Source organism: Paramisgurnus dabryanus, chromosome 6, assembly GCF_030506205.2.
Source record: "Paramisgurnus dabryanus chromosome 6, PD_genome_1.1, whole genome shotgun sequence".
In the NCBI taxonomy this organism is placed as follows: domain Eukaryota; kingdom Metazoa; phylum Chordata; class Actinopteri; order Cypriniformes; family Cobitidae; genus Paramisgurnus; species Paramisgurnus dabryanus.
In genome coordinates, this window is record NC_133342.1 from 15,198,807 (window position 1) to 15,221,631 (window position 22,825).

Consider the following 22,825-nt stretch of genomic DNA (forward strand, 5'->3'; position numbering starts at 1 on the left):
TTTGCGGGGCAGAAGGTAAGCCACTACCATCAGGAATGAGCTTACGTACACATGACATGATGACCGGTCTTCTACATTCTGGACGAAGGCAGTCATTCAAAGACCAACAGACTAATGAACAGTTTTTATCAAAGACAGTCTGATTTCTTAACAATCTGGTCAGATAGACTCTTTGCACAGGCACTCCTATCAACGAATTATGGGGCAACGAATTATGTGTGTTGTCCCAGAATCAACACTAATGTGTTGTTTTTAACACATTCGTTCGAAGAGTGCATAAATAGATCACACAGATACCTGTACAGATATAAGTTTAGTTTTTACCATATTAACCATTATTTAAACACCATAATGGTCTGAAATTGAGGTATTTCAGAGTAACAGGGTTTTCTAAAGTTTCTTCATATTTATAAGCTTTGAATTCTGTGTAGTTCTGTTGAATACGTCTCAGCTGACCTTTAAACTGTGATAACAGATGCGCCACTCTGACATCTTGATGTCTATTCAAACAAACTAATAGGGGTGTAGCAGTACGCATAGGTCAAGGTTTGGTACAAAGCTCGGTTTGGGGGTAATGGCTCAGTATGTGTTTGTTTGTACAATGGGAAAAGCAACAAATCCCAAATGTTACTTTTCATTTATTTTGAACAGACAGTGGTGCAAATTACAGTTCCTTTTAGCTGCATTTAGTCATAAGATAAAGTCTCCTTTAATGTATTAAGCACTAACATAATGCACTCTTGCATAGATCATTTTTTGAATGCTGATACATTTTTTCAACCTTTAAATTGCCACCAAAAGGATTAAGCAGTCTTATGAGTGAGTTTTATTAAAACATATATATCTTGTAGTTCAGTTTTTGTTGTTTTATCAAGAATCAGGTCATTTTTGCCACTTACAAGTACTGTATACAGTGAGAAAATAACATTTCTCCACGTTAGTGGTGCAGAGGCAAACACAGTAAACATGTGAAATAAACAGGATATTCAAAGAGTGTAGTGAAATTTAACTTTAAAAGACCAGCATAAACAGCACTGACGACTCAAACCCCAGTTTTAATGGAAGTACACTTTGTAATGGCATCACTGTGGTGAGTGTGCATCCGGTTGAATATTTTTATTTTCTTGCGTATTGGGGCTCCGTAAATAGATAAAATAATCAAATCATATAGTGATGATGAAGCTACCTTAAAGCTTTAGCAAGGTATTGTGGATGTTACTAATAATTTAAAGTAGTTAAACTAGTCAAGCTTGAAAAATTTGTGTAGTGCAAAAAACATTTAAACATGCAAAACAGTTAGCAAAGAGTTAAATACTGGAAAAGCTACAGTATTTTAAAAACGTCACAACTCTAGTTAAATATTTAGTAAGTTTAAGTTAGTGGCCCAACAATGAGGTGAATTTGCAAAAAAAGTTGCTTGACTAATTAAAAATGTACCTCAGCTTTTGCATTACTAAACTGTAATTTGCTTTAAATGACAATTACACAAACACACACACACTGACTAATCAAAAAACAAGCTGTTGCAAAGTGTTAAAACTAAAATGTAGTTTTAAATGTTTATTGAAGACATTGAGTAATTGTTCGATTGTGCTTCTTACACAGTCATTTTTATCCTTTAGGTAAAGGGTCAAGGCTTGTGTTATCTTTAAGATAGGATCACTGTAGAAGCCTCTCTGAACTGCTTACAGCAGAAATTAAAATCGCATAGCAGACAAAAGATAAATTGAGTTTTGAGGAAACATGTTTTTTTTAAATATGTAAGGAATAATTGACGATGGGCCAAATAATGCACACTCAAGGTGGTAAATGCAGCATGGTAAGCAGGTTTAAGTTAATCAACAAAAACTTCAGAGTTTCGCTGATGGTAAGTTAAACCTGCTTTCTGGAATACACCCCTGATGGGCCTTTAAAACAGGCCTGATAATTGACATGGAATATTGTAGGTTTGTTTGGTTAACTCCCTTTGTAATTTACACCACTTGACCTGAACATACAAATGGTACAGTATCTGACAAAATATTACAATGTAAGGAGTTATGATGCCATCTTCTGGCCAGAAAATATATTCAGAAACAAACTGTATTGCAGTTACATTTAAACATTTCAATTAAAAGATTGTAGCAGAAAACACTGTTAATATATATTAGAATAATATTCACCATGACCTTAAACTTTGCATTCTTGTTTACAAGTATTTTCTTTTGTTATTGAATGACCCCTAGGAAGCACATGTGTTTAAGGAATTTGAATTGGAAGTCCGGGTCTACGGGGCACTAGTAGATTTGCAGATTTTTCCCACTGCTTCCCCCACCCAAAAAATTTCCAGCCAACCATAAAAAACAGCTGTTGGCAAACGCTATTTATATTAGCTCCCATCCACTCGAGGTCTCTTCAGCAGTATTTCCTTACGAAAATTAACCATGGTTTTACTACAGCTAAAAAAACATGGTTGCTGTTATAAGACCATGGTTTCCACAATTCGTAGGCTCCTTCACCTGCAGCTGGCCTTCGTTTCCCCTGAAACCATACAGTATATGGATTATTCACAGCCTTGGTTATCTCAAGATTCAATTTAATTTAGAGCTTTCGGACACAGCCAGTGGCACAACGGCAGTGACAGCGGGGTTTTAGATGTTTAGATGGTGTGGTAGCAGTAGCTTGCAGTTTACTATGGTTTGTTGATGCTTTATTTTTCGTTGGTGTTTTATTTTAATGTTTTGAACAAAACTGTACAGAACTATTCAGATGATATTGTTCTGGCTAACTTTATGAAGCCTGTTGTTGTTTTAAAGGAACAGTTCTAAAAACAAACGGTGCTATATAGCACCAAAAGTGGTTCTTTGCTCGTAATCATAGAAGAACCGTTTTTAGTGCCATATAGCACCGGTGAAGCACCTGTGTAGAACCAAATAGGGGCCATATAGCACCACATATGGTTCTACATAGCACTATATGGTTCTACACAGGTACTTCACTGGTGCTTCACCGGTGCTATATGGCACTAAAAACGGTTCTTCTATGATTACGAGCAAAGAACCACTTTTGGTGCTATATAGCCCTGTTTGTTTTTAGAGTGTATTAATATGGCACAGTTAATTCATAATTCACAAAATAGAGTTGTATACATTTATGTAGCCAACTTGAGAAGTCATTTACTTATAAAAAACAATGTGTACAGCAGTCTACTGAAGGGAGCAAATTCAAAATATTTGTTCGGAGTGTCATGTGTGTTGCTCTTGTTTTCAAAATATGGTTTGTTACGTCATGTGAACCATGTGCATCGTGTTTTGTCAAAATATTGGTGCTATTTTGATGCGACTAAAATGGACAATGGACATGGACCAACTAAAACCTGGTCTAAAGTCAATGCCGCCATATTGTTTTTGTTATTTAATGAGCGTGTTAGTAATATGCGCCTATAAACGGGACGGCAACATGAGTTTGCTTATCACACAGATGGATGCGCAGCAGCTCACAGGCGGTTTTAAATATGAAAAAATAAAGGATTAATATGTAAAAGATTATTATTGAGCCTCTTGGACATAAATGAGGAACGATTATGAGACGTTAGAAGGTGTAAAGAGCTGCTTCAAAGAGTTGTGTCCTTTATTGTCACATCCATAATGCAGGCATGTCCCTTGGCTAAAATAGAAAACATGAGCACTCTATCATCAGGGGTTGATAAAAATATAAATATGGTTCAATATTTTGGTAAAAAATATTCTCTGATTACTTAATTACTGTATAATTACACCGGCGTGCATGTTAGATAATGCTAAAATATGCTGCCATAGTATTGATGCTGTCACAAACTAGGCTACATTTTAAAAATCACAACATTTAAAAATATTAACAATTAGGCCTATGTTTAAATTACCTTTTTAATAACAAAAAAGACCACTGTTCTGCCCACAATTTTTTTATTACAATACAGTTACAAATGTCTAAACCGAGGGGCAACCTTCCGATCTCCCTGATAAAGCCAATACGGAAGTGATTTAAACTGCAATTCATTGACTGGCCACTAGAGACTGGCTCCAAAAGGGAAACAATCCCTATAGACCAGGGGTGCCCAACCTTTTGTGACCCAAGATCTACTTTTCAAGTAGCCAACCTCCCGAGACCTACCAGTCCAGTGTCAACATAGCAAACCCACAACACAATGTTTCCGGCCTGTTTCCGGCCTGCAGTTACCTCACAACACTTTTTCTTGTTGTCACACAACTACATCACAACACAAACCCTCCCTCTCTCAAACACACACACACACACATAAATTCCTCTCTCTCTCTCTCCTCACACTCATGCACACACACACACACAGACACACACACACACACACACACACACACACATGCACAAACACGCCAATCTGTATGTTGAGCAATAGTCATAACTGACTTTATTATGAACCAAACAGAAAAATAAACTAGATACAAAACAGGTAGCTCTGAGTAAAAAAAAAAAAAAGTAAATCACTTTCTACCTTAGTGGGAGACCTCGCACTGGGAGAAGAAGGATAGCTTATCGTAGTCAGGAGTGTAGGAGCTGGTTGCAAGGCGTAGGCAGGCTGCAAGGTGGTCATCAGTCATTGTTGATCTGTACTTGGACTTGATGATTTTCATGTGCGAGAAATCAGACTCGCACAAATAAGTCGATCCAAAAAGAGCTGTCAGGTTCAAGGCACATCTTCTAAGATTGGGATACTTCTCCTCCGCCAGTAGATTCCAGAACACCACATGCTCTCCAGGTTGAGCGGATGTTGATCTTGCTTTGATTTCAGTGTCATTTTGCAATGTCAGAACCTCAAGATCGGAGCTTTTCAAGTCGAAAAGTGATTTGATTTTGGCGGCAATGTCACCAACATCAATACTTGCACCAAATGGATAACACACATAGCTGGCTACAGGCTCGATGGATGCAAAGTCAGTAAAACGCCTCTCAAACTCTGCCGAGATGTTCTGAACATGCTCCTCATAACGTGCACTGTCAAGCTGTGTCACACCTTTACCTTGACGTTGTAGTTCTGCTTGCATGTGGGGGAAGTTGCGCAGGTTACCACGCTGCAGCCTGCCTGACATCAGCTGTAGCTTGCTTTTAAATGTCTTCACTGAACTCATCATGTTGACTACATCTTTATCCTTACCCTGCAACTCTAAATTCAAATCATTGAGCTCGCCAGTGAGATCAGTGAGGAAAGATAAATCTAAAAGCCACTCGTGGTCCTCTAGCTTTGTATGGTAATCCACATGTTTTGAAAGCTTCAGAAAGTCTTTGATTTCAGGCAATAACTCTGTGAATCTGGCTAAAAATCTACCTCTGCGTAACCACCTAACATCCGTGTGAAGCAGAAGGTCTGTGTGCTCAGCATCATTCTCCTCCAAGTGAGCACGGAAAAGCCTTCTCTGCAGACTCCCGAACTGAACACACAATCTTCATCTCAATATCCATCACTTCTTTCACATTTAAAATCTTTCCATAACGCTTGCTGGTGAATTATACAATGATAATTAAGGATAGCTGGGAAAGATTCACTTTCTTTGCACAGTGCAATGAACCCACTGGTGCGGCCCATCATTGCAGGTGCCCCATCAGTTGTGATGGAGATCAGCTTAAAGAGCGGCAGTTTAGTATCGCTAACAAATCCCATAAAAGCATTAAAAATATCCTCACCTCTGGTGTGTCCTTTTAATGGCAAAATTGTGAGTAGCTCTTCCTTTGCGCTCATGTCTACAAAAACCATCCTGATGAAAACACACAATTGTGCCACATCCACCATATCAGTCGACTCGTCAAATTGGAGGGAAAAGCACTCACACGCGTCAATATCCTTCTTCAGTTGCTCATCCACATCTACAGCCATTCTCTCAAATCGCTTTGTTGTAGTATTGCGGGAGAGTTGCACATCTTTAATGGCCTTCACGATCTCTGTTTTATTTTTAAAGCCGTCAAAAAGGATATCCGCTGCCTCGAGAAAGGCTTCCTTCACCATATCGGCATCACTAAAAGGCTTTTTGTATTTAGCAAGGACGTGTGACTGACGCGATAGGAAGCGATAGTTCCTTTAAAAAAAAATTCTGCACATGAAGGTTTCGTGTGAGCACATGAATGTTTCACGTGAGCACATGAAACTAAACTTTATTTAATTTTTTCTCCATGTCCCCTTAGGGGCTCCGTACAGAGCGGCCTAGCTACACGTTTTTTTGTAGTGAGATAAACTGTCAACATTTTCCTTTGGGGACATCTGGGATGCTTGACGTTTGTTAAACCCCATCTATAAATAAGTGGTTTTAAATTCTTTAAAATTAAAATACAAAGCACTGCACAAAATTACTTTCTTGCTTAGTATTTGTGTCTTGTTTTCAGTTGAAATGTCTACAAATTCTTAAATCAAGATGTATTTTCTCGATGAGCAAAGTGACCCAAGAAAATAAGTTTAGTTTTTAGACAAAAATATTAAGTTTAAGTAAAATGTAAGATTTTTTTGCTCACCCCATTGGCAGATTTTTTTGCTTGTTTTAGCACAAAATCACTTAAATTAGATATTTTTGGTCTAAAAACTCAACTTTTTTTCTTGGGTTGTTTTGCTCATCAAGAAAGAGCATCTTAATTTAAGAATTTATAGATATTTTTACTGAAAACAAGACAAAAATATTTTTTTTCTTAAATAATTTTTTTGCAGTGTAACACAAAATATCTGCCATTGGGGTGAGAAAATTTAGCTTGAATTTAAGTGTTTAAGAAAAAAGTAAACTTTTTTTTAAGATTTTTTTCTCACCCCATAGGCAGATATTTTGTGTTACACTGCAAAACATGATTTTCAAAAAAATAAATTGTATTTTTGTCTTGTTTTCAGTAAAAATATCTAAAAATTCTTAAATTAAGATGCCTCTTCTTGATGAGCAAAACAACCCAAGAAAATATGTCTAGTTTTTAGACCAAACATATCAAATTTAAGTAATTTTGTGCATAAAACAAGCAAAAAAATCTGCCAATGGGGTAAGCATTGATTTGTTTTCTTGACCTACGTTTTTTCTCTTACTTGCGGGATCTATGGGTGAAGCTTTAAAGATCGACCAGTCGATCGCTATCAACGTGTTGGAAATCTTTGGTGTAGGAGATCTGGCTGAAGATTTCTCAAGTAAAATAAAAATACTTGATGCTGTGTCTAAAGACTTTCCTTAAATATCCAGAGAGAACAGAGCATTGTAATAATGATAGGAATATGGTAGTGATTGGGTTTTGCAATCAAGGGGCTGCACCTTAATCATACAGTGGGAGATTGGTTTACATGTCTAAGGTAAGAGGTGTGTTTCAACATTGAGTGAAGTTTGTTTAATTTATTGTTACATTTTAACATTGAATTCTGTTGTAATACAGTATGAGTGAGACCATTGTACCACTTGCACTGAGACATTTCAAATGATATCAAACAAACCAAATTCAGATTCTTTGTGCATGTACAGTATAATCTAGCATTTCAAATACAGTTTATGGGTGAGTTTTGGGGAACTCTGAGTTTAGAGGAAGAAGGTGGGGGGCATATAGCAGCAAGTAGGCATGAAGGTGTGGTGTGATGTTTGAAAAACCAAATGTGTCTCTGTGGGATGTCCACTGTAATGTATAGAAGGTTCTGATTCCTGAGAATATTTTTTGTGGTGTGGAGATTTCTGTTTAGATGTCCTCGTTGCCCAGGGCACCCAAGCTGAGTTCTTGTCAGGATCTGACATCATGCTTAAAAGATGTTTTAAAATCTGAGTCTGTATCTAAACTGAACTTCTTTAGTTGGTTGCATGGAGCCAAAACCCCACCTTCTGATATCAATACCTGGAATTTCTTCATCTGGGTTTTTCAGCTCGAAGTCAAAGTATGTCAACATGAGAAAAACAAACTGCTTGAGCTCATTTGTGGCAAAGAATCTCCCCGGACACATGCTGTTTCCTGCACCCCAGGGCATGTTGTAGTACTTGAGTTTCTTTCCGCCCTTGTAGAATTCAGTTTTTTTGTTTCCATCTGCTGTGAGAAAACGGTCGTATTTGAAGGTGTGGGGATCTGGATGAATCTCTGGATCAATGTGAATGACAGTGTAGGGAAACATTGCTACTCTATCACCCTCACGGACAATGTATTGTTGTCCATTGGCCATGTTGATGGTCGTATCCTCCTGAACGCCTCTTATAAGGATAGAGGCAGCTGTTAGACGGAGAGTCTCTTCTACTGCACTGTCTAGGATGGGAGTTTTGAGGAGCATATCTCTGGTCAGGTCAATCAATGGTCCACCGTGCTTCACCTCTTGCCCAGTTTCTCGCAAAACCTCCTCGACTTCTTTCTTGACATTTTTCATAGCATCAGGGTGCTTCATCAGATACAAAAGCAGCCAGAAGGTGGCCGAGCCTGTGTTTCCCTGAGATGCCCACAGAAGCACAAACATGAATCGATCACGCATGGACTCAGACATGCCGTTTTCAGCCCTGATTTGCAGTTGGTCTTGTACCCAGCCGCTGATATTGTCTTTGGTGCTCAAAATCTTCTGCACTGAAAGCATGTTCCAAAACCATTTCTTTAAACGCTCTGCCTCCATCTTTTCACTCGGTCCCAGGACACCGTAAGTCAGCCTGGGAAAGAGACGGTCATATTTTCTGAACTCCCAAAAAAGTTTGTCCGATTGTTCCCGGTCAATTTCCTTAGCTTTTTCTAAAGATCCTGCTCCTTTGGGTGACTCATTACCAAACAGAGCAAGATAGCCAGCACGAAAGACAATGTTGTAGCTGTAAGCAAAGAGTCCTGTTTCTTGCCATGCCTTTTCATCTCCAGATCCGACACTGTGGAGCATCAAATTCTGGAGATTTTTCATCATAGCTTCAGTCATGACAACCAGGCCATCTCCCATAAGATGTTTGTTGCTTATAGCCTGGTTAGCCTTGTGTTCATCTGTCATTGAATGATAACCAAATACTCTTCTAACCAGAACATGTGAAAACTTAGAAAAGTCCAGCTTTGCTCTTGCCTCTTTGATCACTGAGCCAAAGGAAAGTGGATCTGTGATGAAAGTAAAATAAAAGCCTCCAAGCTGCACCGTGAATATATCACCATGCTTTTCTTTCATTCTCTGTAGGAATTTTACTGTGTCTCTCCTGAATTCCAGCACATGGCCAAGCCAGGGAAATGGGCCTTTGTCTAAAGGCGGTTCTCCGGGCCGTCTGCGACGAAAAGCCCCCAGCAGGTAAAGGCCGCCGATGATAGAAATGAACAGAGCGAGCAGGATTTGAAAGAGGTAACCCATGTTCCTCTTTTGGGATTCTTGTGGCTGCTTTCGGCACCTAATTCCTATTTCTAGGCAACTTAAGTCCCACCCCACATCACAAGACTTCTAATGCAGAGCTAGGATATGACTCAGTAATGAGGTAAATGTGTTTGTGATTGCAGAGGCATTAAAAAATATATATTTACGAAAGAAAAGACTGTGAAAAGTATAAAAGTTACCTTTTTAGATTTTAAGTTCATGGCAAGTTTAAGGTCTCCATAAACCTGTGCTTTTTTAATGCTAACACACAGTTTTTGAAACTCTACACACCAAACCATAAAACATACATGCAAAACATCAAACATCTCTTGCCAAAAATTCAATGCTATTTCTATTATACATATTTTAAAAAACGTGTTTTTGCATAATAACTCTTCACACAACACTGAAACAATTAATCAATTAAACATGCTAAACTACATGCACACTTATATGACAAATGTAAAGCACTTGCACATTGCATATTTAGTAAGCCTCAAGTATCTGAGCAATTTAAGCAGGTGTGTAAGCAATTTTAAAGAACTGTAATAATAAGGATTTACATAAAATAGTCTGCATAGTCTGTCTAATGTTCAATGACTGCAGCTAAAAAATTGAGTGTAATTCAATGTAGTGATTTTCACTCAAGAAGGGAATGAATCAAGCTTATTCTTATCACTGAGATAAGAAATAAATCTCATTGCAAATGTTAGACATGGTTTTGGTGTTGCAATAAAGGATACCTTGGTGCATTGCCAATTGCCAAATGACCAGCCCTCAACAAATGGCTTTCAATAGCTGCATTTACGTGCATTATTTCATTTAAAAATATATGCATGTGTTTACATGTGCCAAACATTTGCATCCGATTTTAATGTGTACATTTTTGGAGGGACTATCATTCGACAGTAAATAATATCTCACTAAATTATAATATAATAATATAATATTAGTGATAAGGATGTGGTAATAGCACACGGCATTAAATTAGACACATACATTAATCAGCGTTTCATGGTCCGTAAACACCTCCTCCTACAATTCTTAAGAAGACTTAAAGCCCAGTACACACCAAAAGATAATCGAGCTAAATTTGTGCAGATTTTTCCCTCTTTCGACAATATATAATGTCCCAATCATCTTCGTGGTTGAAATTACTTTTTCAAGGTGGAATTTGCTAAACGTTTGGCCATGAAAGATGGTTCAGTACCCACTTTATTTGGACCAACATTCGTCTCCTTACCACAACCTATACGTATGATTATTACGTTATGTGTTTATTTTGTAAAAAATAGTGTCTGTCATAATTTTTATTACTATTATTTATTATGTTGCACTATTGTTTGCTGTGCAGAAAAAACAATCACAACTGTGTCAGTTGACCAATCAGATCAGAGCAGGCTACCAAAAGTGGGGTTTAGGCAGACTGAATCTTTGAATGGCTTTACACAAATTGTTTGGGGATCTCTGAGATATGGGGTACTATTTAATTTATATTTGGAGAAAATTACAGTGTTTTTTGACCTTGCAATGAAACGATACCCAACCAAAGCGAGCTGATTAAAGACGAAACCATAACAACTACAGTCTTTGCGCAGCAGGCACAGTCCAAAGTGAGATGGACATCAGGGATGTAAAAAAACAAGCCATTGTATTAATGCCATTTCTTTATGCCCGTTGATCGCCATGTTTGTTTACTGTGAAGTCACATTTTGGCCACGATAGACCTCCGGAAGATTTCCTGTGTTCTCATTGGAGACTCGCATTGTTTGTGAAGTTAATCTGATAGTGCGTGGTCTGCTGTCATTACCACATAGTGGCACTCCACACACTATAGAAACAAAAGGGCTAAATCGTTGATTTTTCATCATGTTTGTGGTCTCTCATAATATTGAAAAGCTGATAAGATTTTAAAAATCTATTGGTGTGGACCTAACTTAAGAGAGCTGGGATGGAAATCCCAGCTCTTGTAAACTTTTAAAGATGTGTATTGGCCAACTTCATCACTGTCTGGTGTGGGGGCTGCTCTGTCTTATACGAGAAAGCCCTTTAACAGATAATAAAAACTTCATTATTGGGACCCCCCACCTTCCTGCCATATAACACACGTATGTTTTGCGGTGCAGACCAAAAGCCACTGCCATCAGGAATGAGCTCACGTATTCACATGGGCGAAGGCAGTCACGCAAAGACTAACAGACTAATGAATTTTGCACTATTCAACCTTACCCTGCACTAGACACTTTACATAACTTTACTGCTGCATTAAGTTGCACTAATTCAAAAATGATATTAAACCCATGATTTACACACCCCAAGCCGTTCGAGATGCATACAGTATGTCCATCATTTTTCAGATGAACACATTTTCAGTTATTTTAGAAAATGTTTTAGATCTTACAGTTAATCAAATATAAAGTTATGGGCTCCACATCCTTTAAGTCCAAAAAATTTGCATCCATCCTTCATAAAATAATTCCAAATGGCTCCACGATGATAAACAAAGGCCTTCTGAGGATAATCTGCGTGGTGGTGTTGTAGAAATATTCATATTTAAAACTTCTGGTACTAGCTAGCTTCTGGTAACGCCGCCATCTTGGTTGCATCCATATTCAAGATGAGAGCGTAGGCAGTTGACGGAGGATTCTGTGCTGCTGCTCTGTGCCCTCCAAATTTGTCATACGTTACTTAGAAAAGTGCGTACACTACGCTGATTCTCTCTTCTGAATACAGAGGAGTCTAAGATGACGTCAATACTGGAAGCTAGCTATTTTCATTTATAAAGTTTTAAATATGGATATTTCTACAACAAAACTGTGCGGATTACCCTCAGAAGGCTTTTGTTTATCATTGTGGAGCCATGAAGGATGGGTTCTTTTGTGAATGATGGATGAACATTTTTTGGACTTGAAAGTCGTGGACCCCATAACTTTACATTTGATTAACTGAAAGATCTAAAACATTTTCTAAAATAACTGAAAATGTGTTAGTTTGAAAAATGATGGACATATGCATATCGGACGGCTTGGGGGTGAGTAAATCATGGGTTTAATATCATTTTTGGCCGAACTATCCCTTTAAGGGGAGATTTCCATCCAGTTAACAGGCCTTGACTACCACAGAAGCCATACTTGCTGCATTTTTACAGTTTAAAGACACACTATGCAGTTATTTTACCTTAATATAACAGCTTCAAAGTTATTTCGGTGGTAAACAAAGTCATAGTAGGGCGAATCATCCTCCTGTTGAAGCTCGGGGAGGACGCGCTAGCAAAACCAGCAATGCAAGCTTGAGAGAACCGCCCCTGAAAAATCTCGCGAGAATCACGACTTGCTTTACAGCAACGACTTCACACACGTTAGGCTTGTTCGACTTCGTGTGGCGCTGCAAGAACGGACCGCCGGATGACGTCAAAGTACCGTGAGAATGATCCAAGACGGCACTTTGACATCATCCGGCTGTCGGTTCTTGCAGCGCTGCATGAAGTTGATCAAGCCTATAACATCAACTGCTCGCGCGAATTTGAGACGTGATGGTAAACAATTTAAAAGTTACCAAAGCGCGTTTGGAAGGGAGTAGGAAAAGGAAAAGAGAATCTAACCGTGTTAGGAACCGGACAAGAGTCCCACTCGGTCCGGTTTTTACTCGTTGGCGTGAGGTAATAGACCGCACTGGATGGGATGCTGATCTGGCGATCTTGTTGATGGACTAGTAAGTAAATCTCTTATTTGTAAACTTGTTTGCGGTCTATGTTGTATGTTGTTGCGCTTGCTTGTAGTATGTCATGCGATTATCATGACAACAGTTGTCAATATGTCACATAATAATCAGGACAAAAAATAAGCCTAGAGGTTGTAAATAGTGTAAACATGCACAATTTGCAAACTATTATGATAAATAGCAATAATCATGTATAGTGACATTATAACGAACAATGTTATGAAATAATGCAACGTACACAATTAACTTTGTCATGGCATTTTGTAATGTTTACAAGAACACAAATGAAATGATACAGTAGACATAGACTATAGACTGTTTACCTTCTGTTAAGTTAGGACAAAGAATAAACAATTTGACGTGAAACTGAAATTTCAATGAATGTGAAAATTTATTAGTTCATCAACCTGCTATTGTAACTAAGTACAGATTTGAAGTAGATTAATACTCTGTCGATTTTTTTAATAAAATAAAACAAATTTGATTTTAAGCAACAGTCCCATGCATCTTCAACGGCGGAAAAAGCACTGAGAGATACATTGCATTATTTATGGTCAATTTGAATGTAATGGCCATTCAAGGTAGATTTTGTATTTTGTAATTAAAAAAAAAAATGTTAGAATAAAATGTACATAAATTTAAAAAAAAAGTCAGGGAACCGTAGTTTTATGGATTTCATTTCAACAAAGTTATTACAAAATTATTGATCGGTACAGAGTCAGACATAACTTTAATTTTCACCATATTTAACATATCTGAGCTTCACATCTGATGGTCTGAAATTGAGGTCTGTCAGAGTAACAGAGTTTTCACCACTTATTAACTTGAATGTTTTGTGCAATTTTAGCCATGTCAATATTTGCATCTTTGTAGTTAGTGTGACAGTGAATACGTCTCAGCTGACCTTTAAACCATGATAACAGACGCTCCACTATGACATCTTGATGCCTGAACAAACTAACTATATCTTGAAATAAATAGGGGTGTAGCGGTACGCAAAGTTCAAGGTTCAGTAAAGAGCTTGGTTTGGGGGTAATGGTTCTGTACTAGTTTGTACAATGAGAAAAGCAACAAAACCCAGATGTTACTTTTTATTTATTTTGAACAGACTGTGGTGCAAATTACAGTTCCTTATTTTAAAGGGATACTTCACCTTAAAATTAAAATTTTGTCATCATTTACTCATCCTCATGTTGTTCTAAACCTGTATGTATTTGTTTTTTCTGATGAACACAAAAGAAGATATTTTGAGAAATGATGGTAAACACACAACAAATAGTGACCATTGACTTCCATAGTAGGAATAAAAAAATATGATGGAATTTAATGGGTACCGTCAACTGTGTGCTTTTACCATCATTTATCAAAATATTTTCTTCATCATTTATCACAATACTTCCAAAATATTTTTTTCTTACTATGGAAGTCAATGGTCACTATATGCTGTGTGTTTACCATCATTTCTCAAAATATCTTCTTTTTTGTTCATCAGAAAAAAGAAATTCATACAGGTTTTGAACAACATGAGGATGAGAAAATGATGATTTATAAAAAAAAATTATTTTAAGGTGAACTATCCCTTGCATGGCATTTATTCCCATTTGAGGTGTACAATAAAGCCTCCTTTAAGCACTAACACAATGCAATCTTGCATAGGTCATTTTTTGTAGGGCTGACAAAAATAGCTTTTTAATGACCACAAATAGGATTTAGCAGTCTTACCAGGCAGTTTTATTAAAACATATATCTTGTAGTTCCATTTTTGTTGTTTTATCAAGAATAAGGTCATTTTCGGCATTTACCACGTTAGTGGTGCAGAGGCAAACACAGTAAACACATGAAATAAACAGGATATTTAAAGAGCAATTAAAATGTTTGGTATTGGTTTTGGTTTTAAATGTTTATTGAAGACATTGATTACATTGAGTAGTATGTCACAGGACATTAAATCATTTGTATCAGTGAATCTAAAGAATGCTTCTGCTGCGCCTTTAAAGCATAAAACAGGCCTGGTTGTGTTGAAATGGGTGTATGTGGGTTTGTTTGGTTTACTCCTACTGCAATTTGGCAAGTCACAATCACAACACCACTGATCTGAAATATAAATTGTGCAGTATTATCTGACAAAATATAACAAGGTCAGAAGTTATGCTGCCATCTTCTGGCCAGAAAAGATTGTTAATTTAGAAACAAACTGTATTTCAGTTTCATTTAAAACTAATATTAAAAGATTATAAAAAAAACAAGATGGAACATATTTTGCTAAATGCTTATCAATGTTTTATTTTGACACAGAACTTTGTGTTATGTGATATCTCTAATATTTGTCACCATTGTGATACATGTATGCACACTTTCACTTTCAATGTGCTTTGATAAATGTATTTGCAATTAGGTATACGTTTATATTGTTTTTGTATTGTTTATATAGCTTTTTTAAGTAAGAGCACATTTTTACATATTTTTACAAGTATATTAAATTATGTGACTTTTGTAAAATAACATAAATTGCAGTCACAACCAAACGTTAACATTATATTAAAATTACATTAAAACATTTGATAAAACGTGTAGTTGTGTTATTTATTTAAAAAAATATTTATATTAGCAAACGTAAATATTTAGTATTAGTAATATTAGTTTACTTTACAATAAGGTTGTATTTGTTAACATTAGTTAATGCATTAGCTAACATGAACTAACAATAAATAATAATTCTACATCATTTATTAATTTAAACATATTTAATAAAACAAATTTAAAACTTTTTAAAATCAAAAGTTGTGTCTGGTAACATTAGTTGATGCACCATGTGGAACAAATGTATTGACAAAATTTACATTAACAAACATTAATTAATTATGAAAAACTATAATCTTTATACTAATATTAACAAATACACCATTATTTACAAAAAATCTGATAAATCATTTTAAAATAAAATAAATACTATTTTTTCTTAAAATAAACAACACAACTACAAGCACAAAAGTCACACGATTTATATGAATGCATGGGCACACCCAAATATATTTGAAAAGCTTATATAGTAGCATACAAATAAAAACACATACAAAAGTTACAACGAAGTATGTGCCTGATAAAATATATTTTAAAAGTATATATTATTTATGCAAACTATAACATGAAAAAGATATGCAAATTTAGCAACAGATATGGTGGTATAATAAATTCATGGAAAAATAACAAAAGTAAAGTACTTATAAAGGTATGAAATTTCCGGGCCGTTCAACGCTAGAGCTGTTTCGGTCATTAACCGAAAATCTCTGAACTGACCCCAGCTCAAAATTTCCATTCAGGCCTGACACAACTGATGAACTGTTGGATTCTTCTAGCAAATTCTCCCCTGTAGTTTTGCAGGCACCTTGCAGCCGTCTCTTGATTTTTTTGTTAAAAAAAATATACAAGAGAGGATTTACAACAACGTGCATAAAAGCAATGCATTCCGTCACGTGAACAGCAACATCGAAGTGTATGTTAATGTTACATGCCTGAAATATGTGAAGGTCTTGCAAAGCATGCAAAAATATGACAATGCTGTAGGGGCACCAGAGGAAAAAAAACATGACCGTGAATCCAGTCTCACATCTTGAAGGCATAAATCTTTGGAATGTTGTCCTCTTGCTCGCAACAAACGGAAGTCTGATAGAACAAAACAGCAGCAATAGGAATGGCACGACAAAGCCAAGAATGTTCATTTGAAATCGTATGTAGATTTTCCAGCCAAGCTCATCTCTGAAGTGATAAGTGCAGAGGTTCTGCTTATTAAGCTCTTGAGTCTCAACAAAATGAGCGTGACTTCCTGCAGCCAAAATGGAGAGAAACCACACCAAAATGCACATGACTGTGTTCCTCTTTGGACTTCTGAATATCCTGTTGGTTGACGAGACGCAAACGATGTCTAAAAATCTCTCCAAGCCCAGGCAAGCAACAAAAAGATTGCTGCTATACAAACTGGCCATATAACCCAATGTGATTGCTTTGCAGCTATAATAACCAAAGATCCATTCATAGCCAGCATACACTGCCCAGAAGGGAAGTGTCAATGTAAAAAGAGTATCCGAGATGACCATGTTCACGGGAAACATTTTCCTTAGAGTCTTATATCTTATGAAAGTCATTAAAAGGGTTAAATTGGCAGTTAAGCTCAGTATGCAGGTGATGGAGTAGAATATAGGCAGAAAAACATTGCTGAAGTCCTTGATATGGGTTTTCTTGCAAGGTTCATATTCCTCAACTTCCTCTGCATTGTAGTAATCCTCATAATAGGCATCCATGATTTAAAACGAGTCCACAGGTTTTAAGAGATTGTTGTTAATAAAGCAAAACTATTTCCTTTTCTCTTAAGAATGTCCTTCCACACAAGAATGGCATTATGAGGCTAGATATTTCCATAGGCTAATATTAAGGAAACTCCCTGTAAGGATCTCCGAGAAACGCCTGTAAACAGTCAATCTCTGAATGTGGAAAATTTTAGTATGCAGAAACACATCTTGAGCTTTTGACTCAAAAACAATGACGCAGTAGAGCAATGTTTAAAAGTGAGCTCTTATGTTATCACCACAACAGAGGAAATTTGCTTCACACTCCATTTGGGAGGAGCAGGAAAACATCTAGTATAGGAAATAAATCCACATCCTCCTCTTCATATTTCTTCTGCATAAGCTGTTTATATTTCCGGAAATGTACGAGATTCAAGAGCTCCTTTGCTTTAGTATGCAAGAGTAAATTAAACAAAAAAGGTGGTATGCGCTAAGAAGCAATTTCTTTACTTTCTGTATAACTGCCAGAGTAGTTTGACTAAATTTAAAGTATTAACCATATGAAGAAAGAAACTTTCCTAAGACAAAAAGATTTCTGTGAAATAGTTACTTGAGACTTAAATATGAAGGAGTAAATATGTCAAAGCAAACTCAGAGGAGCTTAAAGGTGTTTTCTTAACATTTTCAACTTTATTAAGTAGGGCATGTTGCTATTTGAGCACAAAGATGCAAAGTTCACCCCAAAGGGAGATTTTCTCTCAGACAGAAAACAGAAAGAGGTGTAAAAAGTCGGCTACTCAAAAATTTTACTCAAGTGAAAGTACAAGTACTGAGTGTAAATTTTACTCAATTATAAGTAAAAGTATCTGGCCAGAATCATACTTGAGTAAAAGTAAAAAAGTACCACATTTAAATTTTACTTGAGTATTAAAAAAGTGACATAACAGGAAGAATGAAAACTAGAGATTCTTGTTTAAAGAGCAACTTGTAAGTTAAACCACCCATTCACTCAAAGTACAGAAAAATACTGTAGGAAATAGATAAAAAAAAATATATTTTTCAAAATGCACTAATTAGGCTTCTGGGGTCATTTTTGTAAGAAAATTTTAGACCCGCCTCTAAAAACCGCCAAACCGGAAGTGACATCACGAGAGGCGCAAGATGGATCGCAATGACAGTTCTTCGGACGCTGAGGAACGAGTAAATGTTTATTCATACTCGTATGGCGAACTACAGCCATACAATTATGAGTTTGCTATGCAGCCAAGAGTGCAGGGACTGGTCAGGATTAAACAGAATGATCAGAGGAGACAAATTGAAGTGTTATGTGAGGAGAAAAGGACAGATGTCTGGGTGAGATCAGTGATCTGGCGAGATGTAATACTGTGCTCAGATCACAAGATTGTACAGATTATTATCATATATCATGCAATAGCAAAGATAGTATTGATACTTTACGTCTTTTTAATGCTTATAAATTATGTTAATAACTTATATGACTAAATGTAAATGTTAATATCCATCCACACTTACGTTACGTGATACAGATGTTGCTCATCACCGCAGGAGAGGTGAGCTGTCTGAACCCATATGTGCTACAGGCCAGGCCAGTAGAAATGAGTATGTTTATGGCAGAGATTATTTATTAGTAATTTATTTAATATGCATGTATAAATGAACAGTAAACTAAAGATTTGAATGTTAAAACAATCTTAATAAATTTGTTTTAAAACAATCTTAATGAATTTGTTTTCATTACAAGTTGCCTATAGGTCATGACTAAGTCACAATTTTTGCTGGCACTAGTCAATATTCAAATTAACAATATTAATAGTTTTCCCATCTCCAGACAATACCACTAAATACAGCATAGGCAAGTTATCCGATGGGCGTCTAAGGAACTCTGTGCAGGCGCCCTTACCTGCATGTGTCAGCCATTCGAGGACAGGTTCCAGAGGAAGGAGGACTTTATAAATGGTTTGAATAGCCCCATTTTGTGACAATCAATAAACAATAATCACAAATTGTCTTACCGTATAAAAACTGGTTTATGAAGTTTAGATCAGATATATACAAAGTAGATCTGCATTTGTAATTCGATTTAGTTTTATTTATGTAGCACCGAAAGAAAGATATACAATCTGACCCATTTAAAAACATTTAAAAAAAATTCAGTATCTTTCCATCATATGTGCGGGTCTTATAATAATGTGTTAAATTGTGAATGCTGTGATTAATAGATCCCAACAGCTTCATCCTTGTTGATCCTCTGGATGGCTCTGGAGAGGGGAGCAGGTGTAGTGGAAGACAGGACAGTGCTGCATTCTCGTAGAGCCTGTGGTGACCTGGAGTATTCCAGAACAGAATATTTAAATAGATTAAATTTATTTGTCCCTGTTAACAGTGTACACCAAAGTAATACAGTTCTGATAAAAAAATTATAGTCAAAGTGGTTTTGATGGTTTTGGTGATGAGTCAGTTTTATATTATTTTTTGAAAGCGATATACAATGCTATTGTTCAAACATTTACAATCTTTTAACAAAAAACAACCGCTTACTGCAAATCTCTCATTCTGCCACGCCTTCACGATGGTAGAAATTGTGTACATGGTGGAAGAAGGTGCTGACAAGATGCTCTGAAGCCCAAACAGCTTTAACATCTTGATGATCTGGGTCAGTGTCGGCCGGTGACTTTTTTTCGAGGGCACACGTTGCGAAGCTGGTCACATGCATTGAGCTCGTCATGTGTGTTGCTTGTCATTTCAAAATATGTGTTCAGCTCGTCATGTAAACTTATGTGCATCACACGTGATGTCAAAATCTGCTGCACACGCATGTAAAGGGTTTATGATAAAAGATACGCTCACGTTTGCCTGATACTCACTTAATCTCCTGTGTAATCACAGTTTAGTGTCAAGTTAGTGTCTTGCGAGTATTTTGTGAACATGAGTGCTTCTTTTATCATAAACCTTTTCAACGCGTGTGCAGCAGGCACGTATTGTGACAAGAGGCATGATGCACATGGTTCACACACGTCACAACAAACACATATTTGGAATTCACGCCCCTCAGAAGAGAAGTCACTGGTCACAAAAAATGCTGATACATGCATGCTGCACAGACCTAAGAGATGTATATAAAAAGCAGAAATTTACTATACCATAGCATATAAAACAAAAAATACAGGTTATGGTACAACAGACATCAGCTGGCTTTAGCAAACAATGAACTTGCCAACAGCCCTGAATAAAAAGAAAAAACATTATTTTTGATTTTGATAGACATGAATAAGTCTTACTTGTGTGAACAGGATGAGATTCTTGCAGTGGTTTCTCATCAGATGAGTCTTTTTTGTTTTTTCCTCCTCCATAACACATCACCAGGTTCATCCATGACAACAGAGGATGATTAATCATACTAAGCATCTTAATCTGTAGCTGGACAACTAGAATTAAAACAGATTCACCTTTATATAATTGTATAACAGCATGTCACTTCTTGGTTACATACATGAACACACCACATGACAAAAAACGAATTACGAATTAGCTATGCAAACAAAGATGTAACTCGATTTGATGGTTATACTATTTGCAAACTAAGGTTATCAGTTAGTTGATTTCCTTATTTATAAGAAACTTGAATGAAATCATTGTTAAATGATTTGGTAGTTAGCAAATGTTAAAAAAACAAGACTTACTGTGCATAGTTCACGTTATCTTCGAGCTGCATCTCAGACGGACCGTGATCGATTCATGTTTCCTCGCGGTGGCAAAAACACAGGCCTCACGTGGTTCTTGCTTCGGCATCCAATGTTTAACTCCATCATATTGCCGGGATGATAATCCTCCGATCAAATGTGAACGCTATACACCACCGCGTTTTTCTGAAGCACATGCTGAAGTGAAGTCGCGTCTCTCGTCTCTTTCCTCGTGCTGCGCTAAACACACCCAGACACGGAAGATAGCGCGGTCTTTATTCTTCAAAAGAAACCTGTAGACTCATTGTCCTGACAGGCTGGAGTTTGTAAAACCTCCACTAACACAATTATTAACCATGACGATGCTAAATTGAAACTACGAAGAATCACATCAATTTGCGACTGCTTTTGCTTAATACAACCGTAGCACTGAGCCAATAGAGCCTGTCAGACGAACGCCTCTGACTACGTAATATGACGCGTTGTTAAAAAAAACAGGGAATTTGAGAGCGGTCTTAGAAATTTCACCTTTTTTACTAAATTTATGCGCTTAGAGTATTGTAAATGTTTTTTTGCTTTCGCATTTAATTTTCATATGGTACTTTCATACAAGGTTATATATTTATCTCACAGAAAATGGAACCTGCAAGTTGCACTTTAAGCTTTTAATCTCTAAAAACAGGAATGTGAATGGCCCACATACAAGGTTTAATCCTGCTTTACAACTGATTGTATTTAATGATCAAACTATAAGACTACCTAATTTCGGTATGCAACATGCTACTTCAAGTAAACCTCTAATTTAACTTAAGTAGAAGCTGATTAAAATTGTGAGTATCTAGTCAGTCCAAATCCGATCACATTTAGAATGTGTGAACGGCCAAAAAACACATGAAATCTTTTTTAGCAATGAAATAGGTGCACTTTAAATGACTGTTTCCTCCACAGTGTATTTACTGACTTGATTTACTTTCTTTCTGTCAATCATTTTTACTTCTCGTTCTTTCTCACTGCTGGTTTTAAATAATGTGTGGCATGTTATTTTGGTGACAAACATTATATTAAAGCTGGCATGATAAAAGATAAAACTTAGATAAAAGATATTTTCATGCATCTCACAGTCATTAAATATTACATAACTCATTTTCAAAATGTATTTAATCTTTTCAGACTGTAATATGTTTTGCTCTAAATATAACAGTGTTATTTAGAATCTCTGGTTGATCTATTGTGTGTGATGACGCAGCTTCACTTTCATTTTTGGTTTAAAAATATACGAATGGAAGACCTAATATTCTTTCAGCTTTTTATACAGAATTTAACCACTATTTTATAATATTTATGCAAGTTTCATACTTAGGGTTAACAGTGTAGAATGATTTAATTCATTTGAGCTATGTGTGTTAATATTTTTCTCCATGTAGTGGACATAAGTTTTTATCTTTTCAAAGTGTCTTACATTGTAATAACTCCTTTCTGGTGTTGGGTTCATCAGAAATTGTTGTGATTGATGTAGCTAAAGAAAAACAGACATACAACAATTTGACAAAAATTCTGTTAAGAGAAGTGTGCAGAGCAGGTTTGCCTGTAAGGTGTGACACGCCTGTATTTTATTGCACATTCAGATAATAAAAGAGTCCACCAGGTGTCAGTCTCGACTTACATGCCTGGACTAGTACTGCAAACACCACTCTTTCACCCCTCTCACCATCAACCAACTGCTTATATTTTATAAAAGTTTTTAAATATTCAACATAAGCCCCCATAATAACATTTTAAAACTTGAAAAATAGTTCACTATTTTTTTTAGAAATTCAAAAGACATGAAGAAGTCA

General features: G+C 36.4%; 3 protein-coding genes across 5 annotated transcripts in view; 1 reads left to right on the forward strand and 2 right to left on the reverse strand.

Annotated features, from left to right (window-relative positions):
- ccdc13 (coiled-coil domain containing 13) overlaps positions 1-22,825 on the forward strand; it is a 49,568-nt gene that overhangs the window by 11,964 nt on the left and 14,779 nt on the right. Inside the window, exon 1 of one of the 3 annotated variants that reach the window (XM_073814929.1) lies at positions 9,138-9,277. The exons of the other annotated variants lie outside the window; for them this stretch is intronic. The gene's annotated coding sequence lies outside the window, so the exon portion shown is untranslated. Of the gene's footprint in view, positions 1-9,137; positions 9,278-22,825 lie in introns of those variants that run through there. 3 annotated transcript variants of the gene reach the window in all.
- Positions 7,377-9,286, reverse strand: LOC135749279 (5-beta-cholestane-3-alpha,7-alpha-diol 12-alpha-hydroxylase-like). Its single transcript, XM_065267822.2, has one exon. The coding sequence runs from the start codon at positions 9,284-9,286 to the stop codon at positions 7,751-7,753; it is 1,536 nt and encodes a 511-aa protein (XP_065123894.1). The 3' UTR covers positions 7,377-7,750.
- LOC135749243 (atypical chemokine receptor 2) lies at positions 14,515-22,265 on the reverse strand. The gene is made up of 4 exons (XM_073814928.1): positions 20,991-22,265; positions 20,589-20,735; positions 19,849-20,413; positions 14,515-19,634 (listed from the first exon to the last, which is right to left on the reverse strand). Exon 4 carries the CDS (start codon positions 17,302-17,304, stop codon positions 16,228-16,230), a length of 1,077 nt encoding a protein of 358 aa, XP_073671029.1. The 5' UTR covers positions 17,305-19,634; positions 19,849-20,413; positions 20,589-20,735; positions 20,991-22,265; the 3' UTR covers positions 14,515-16,227.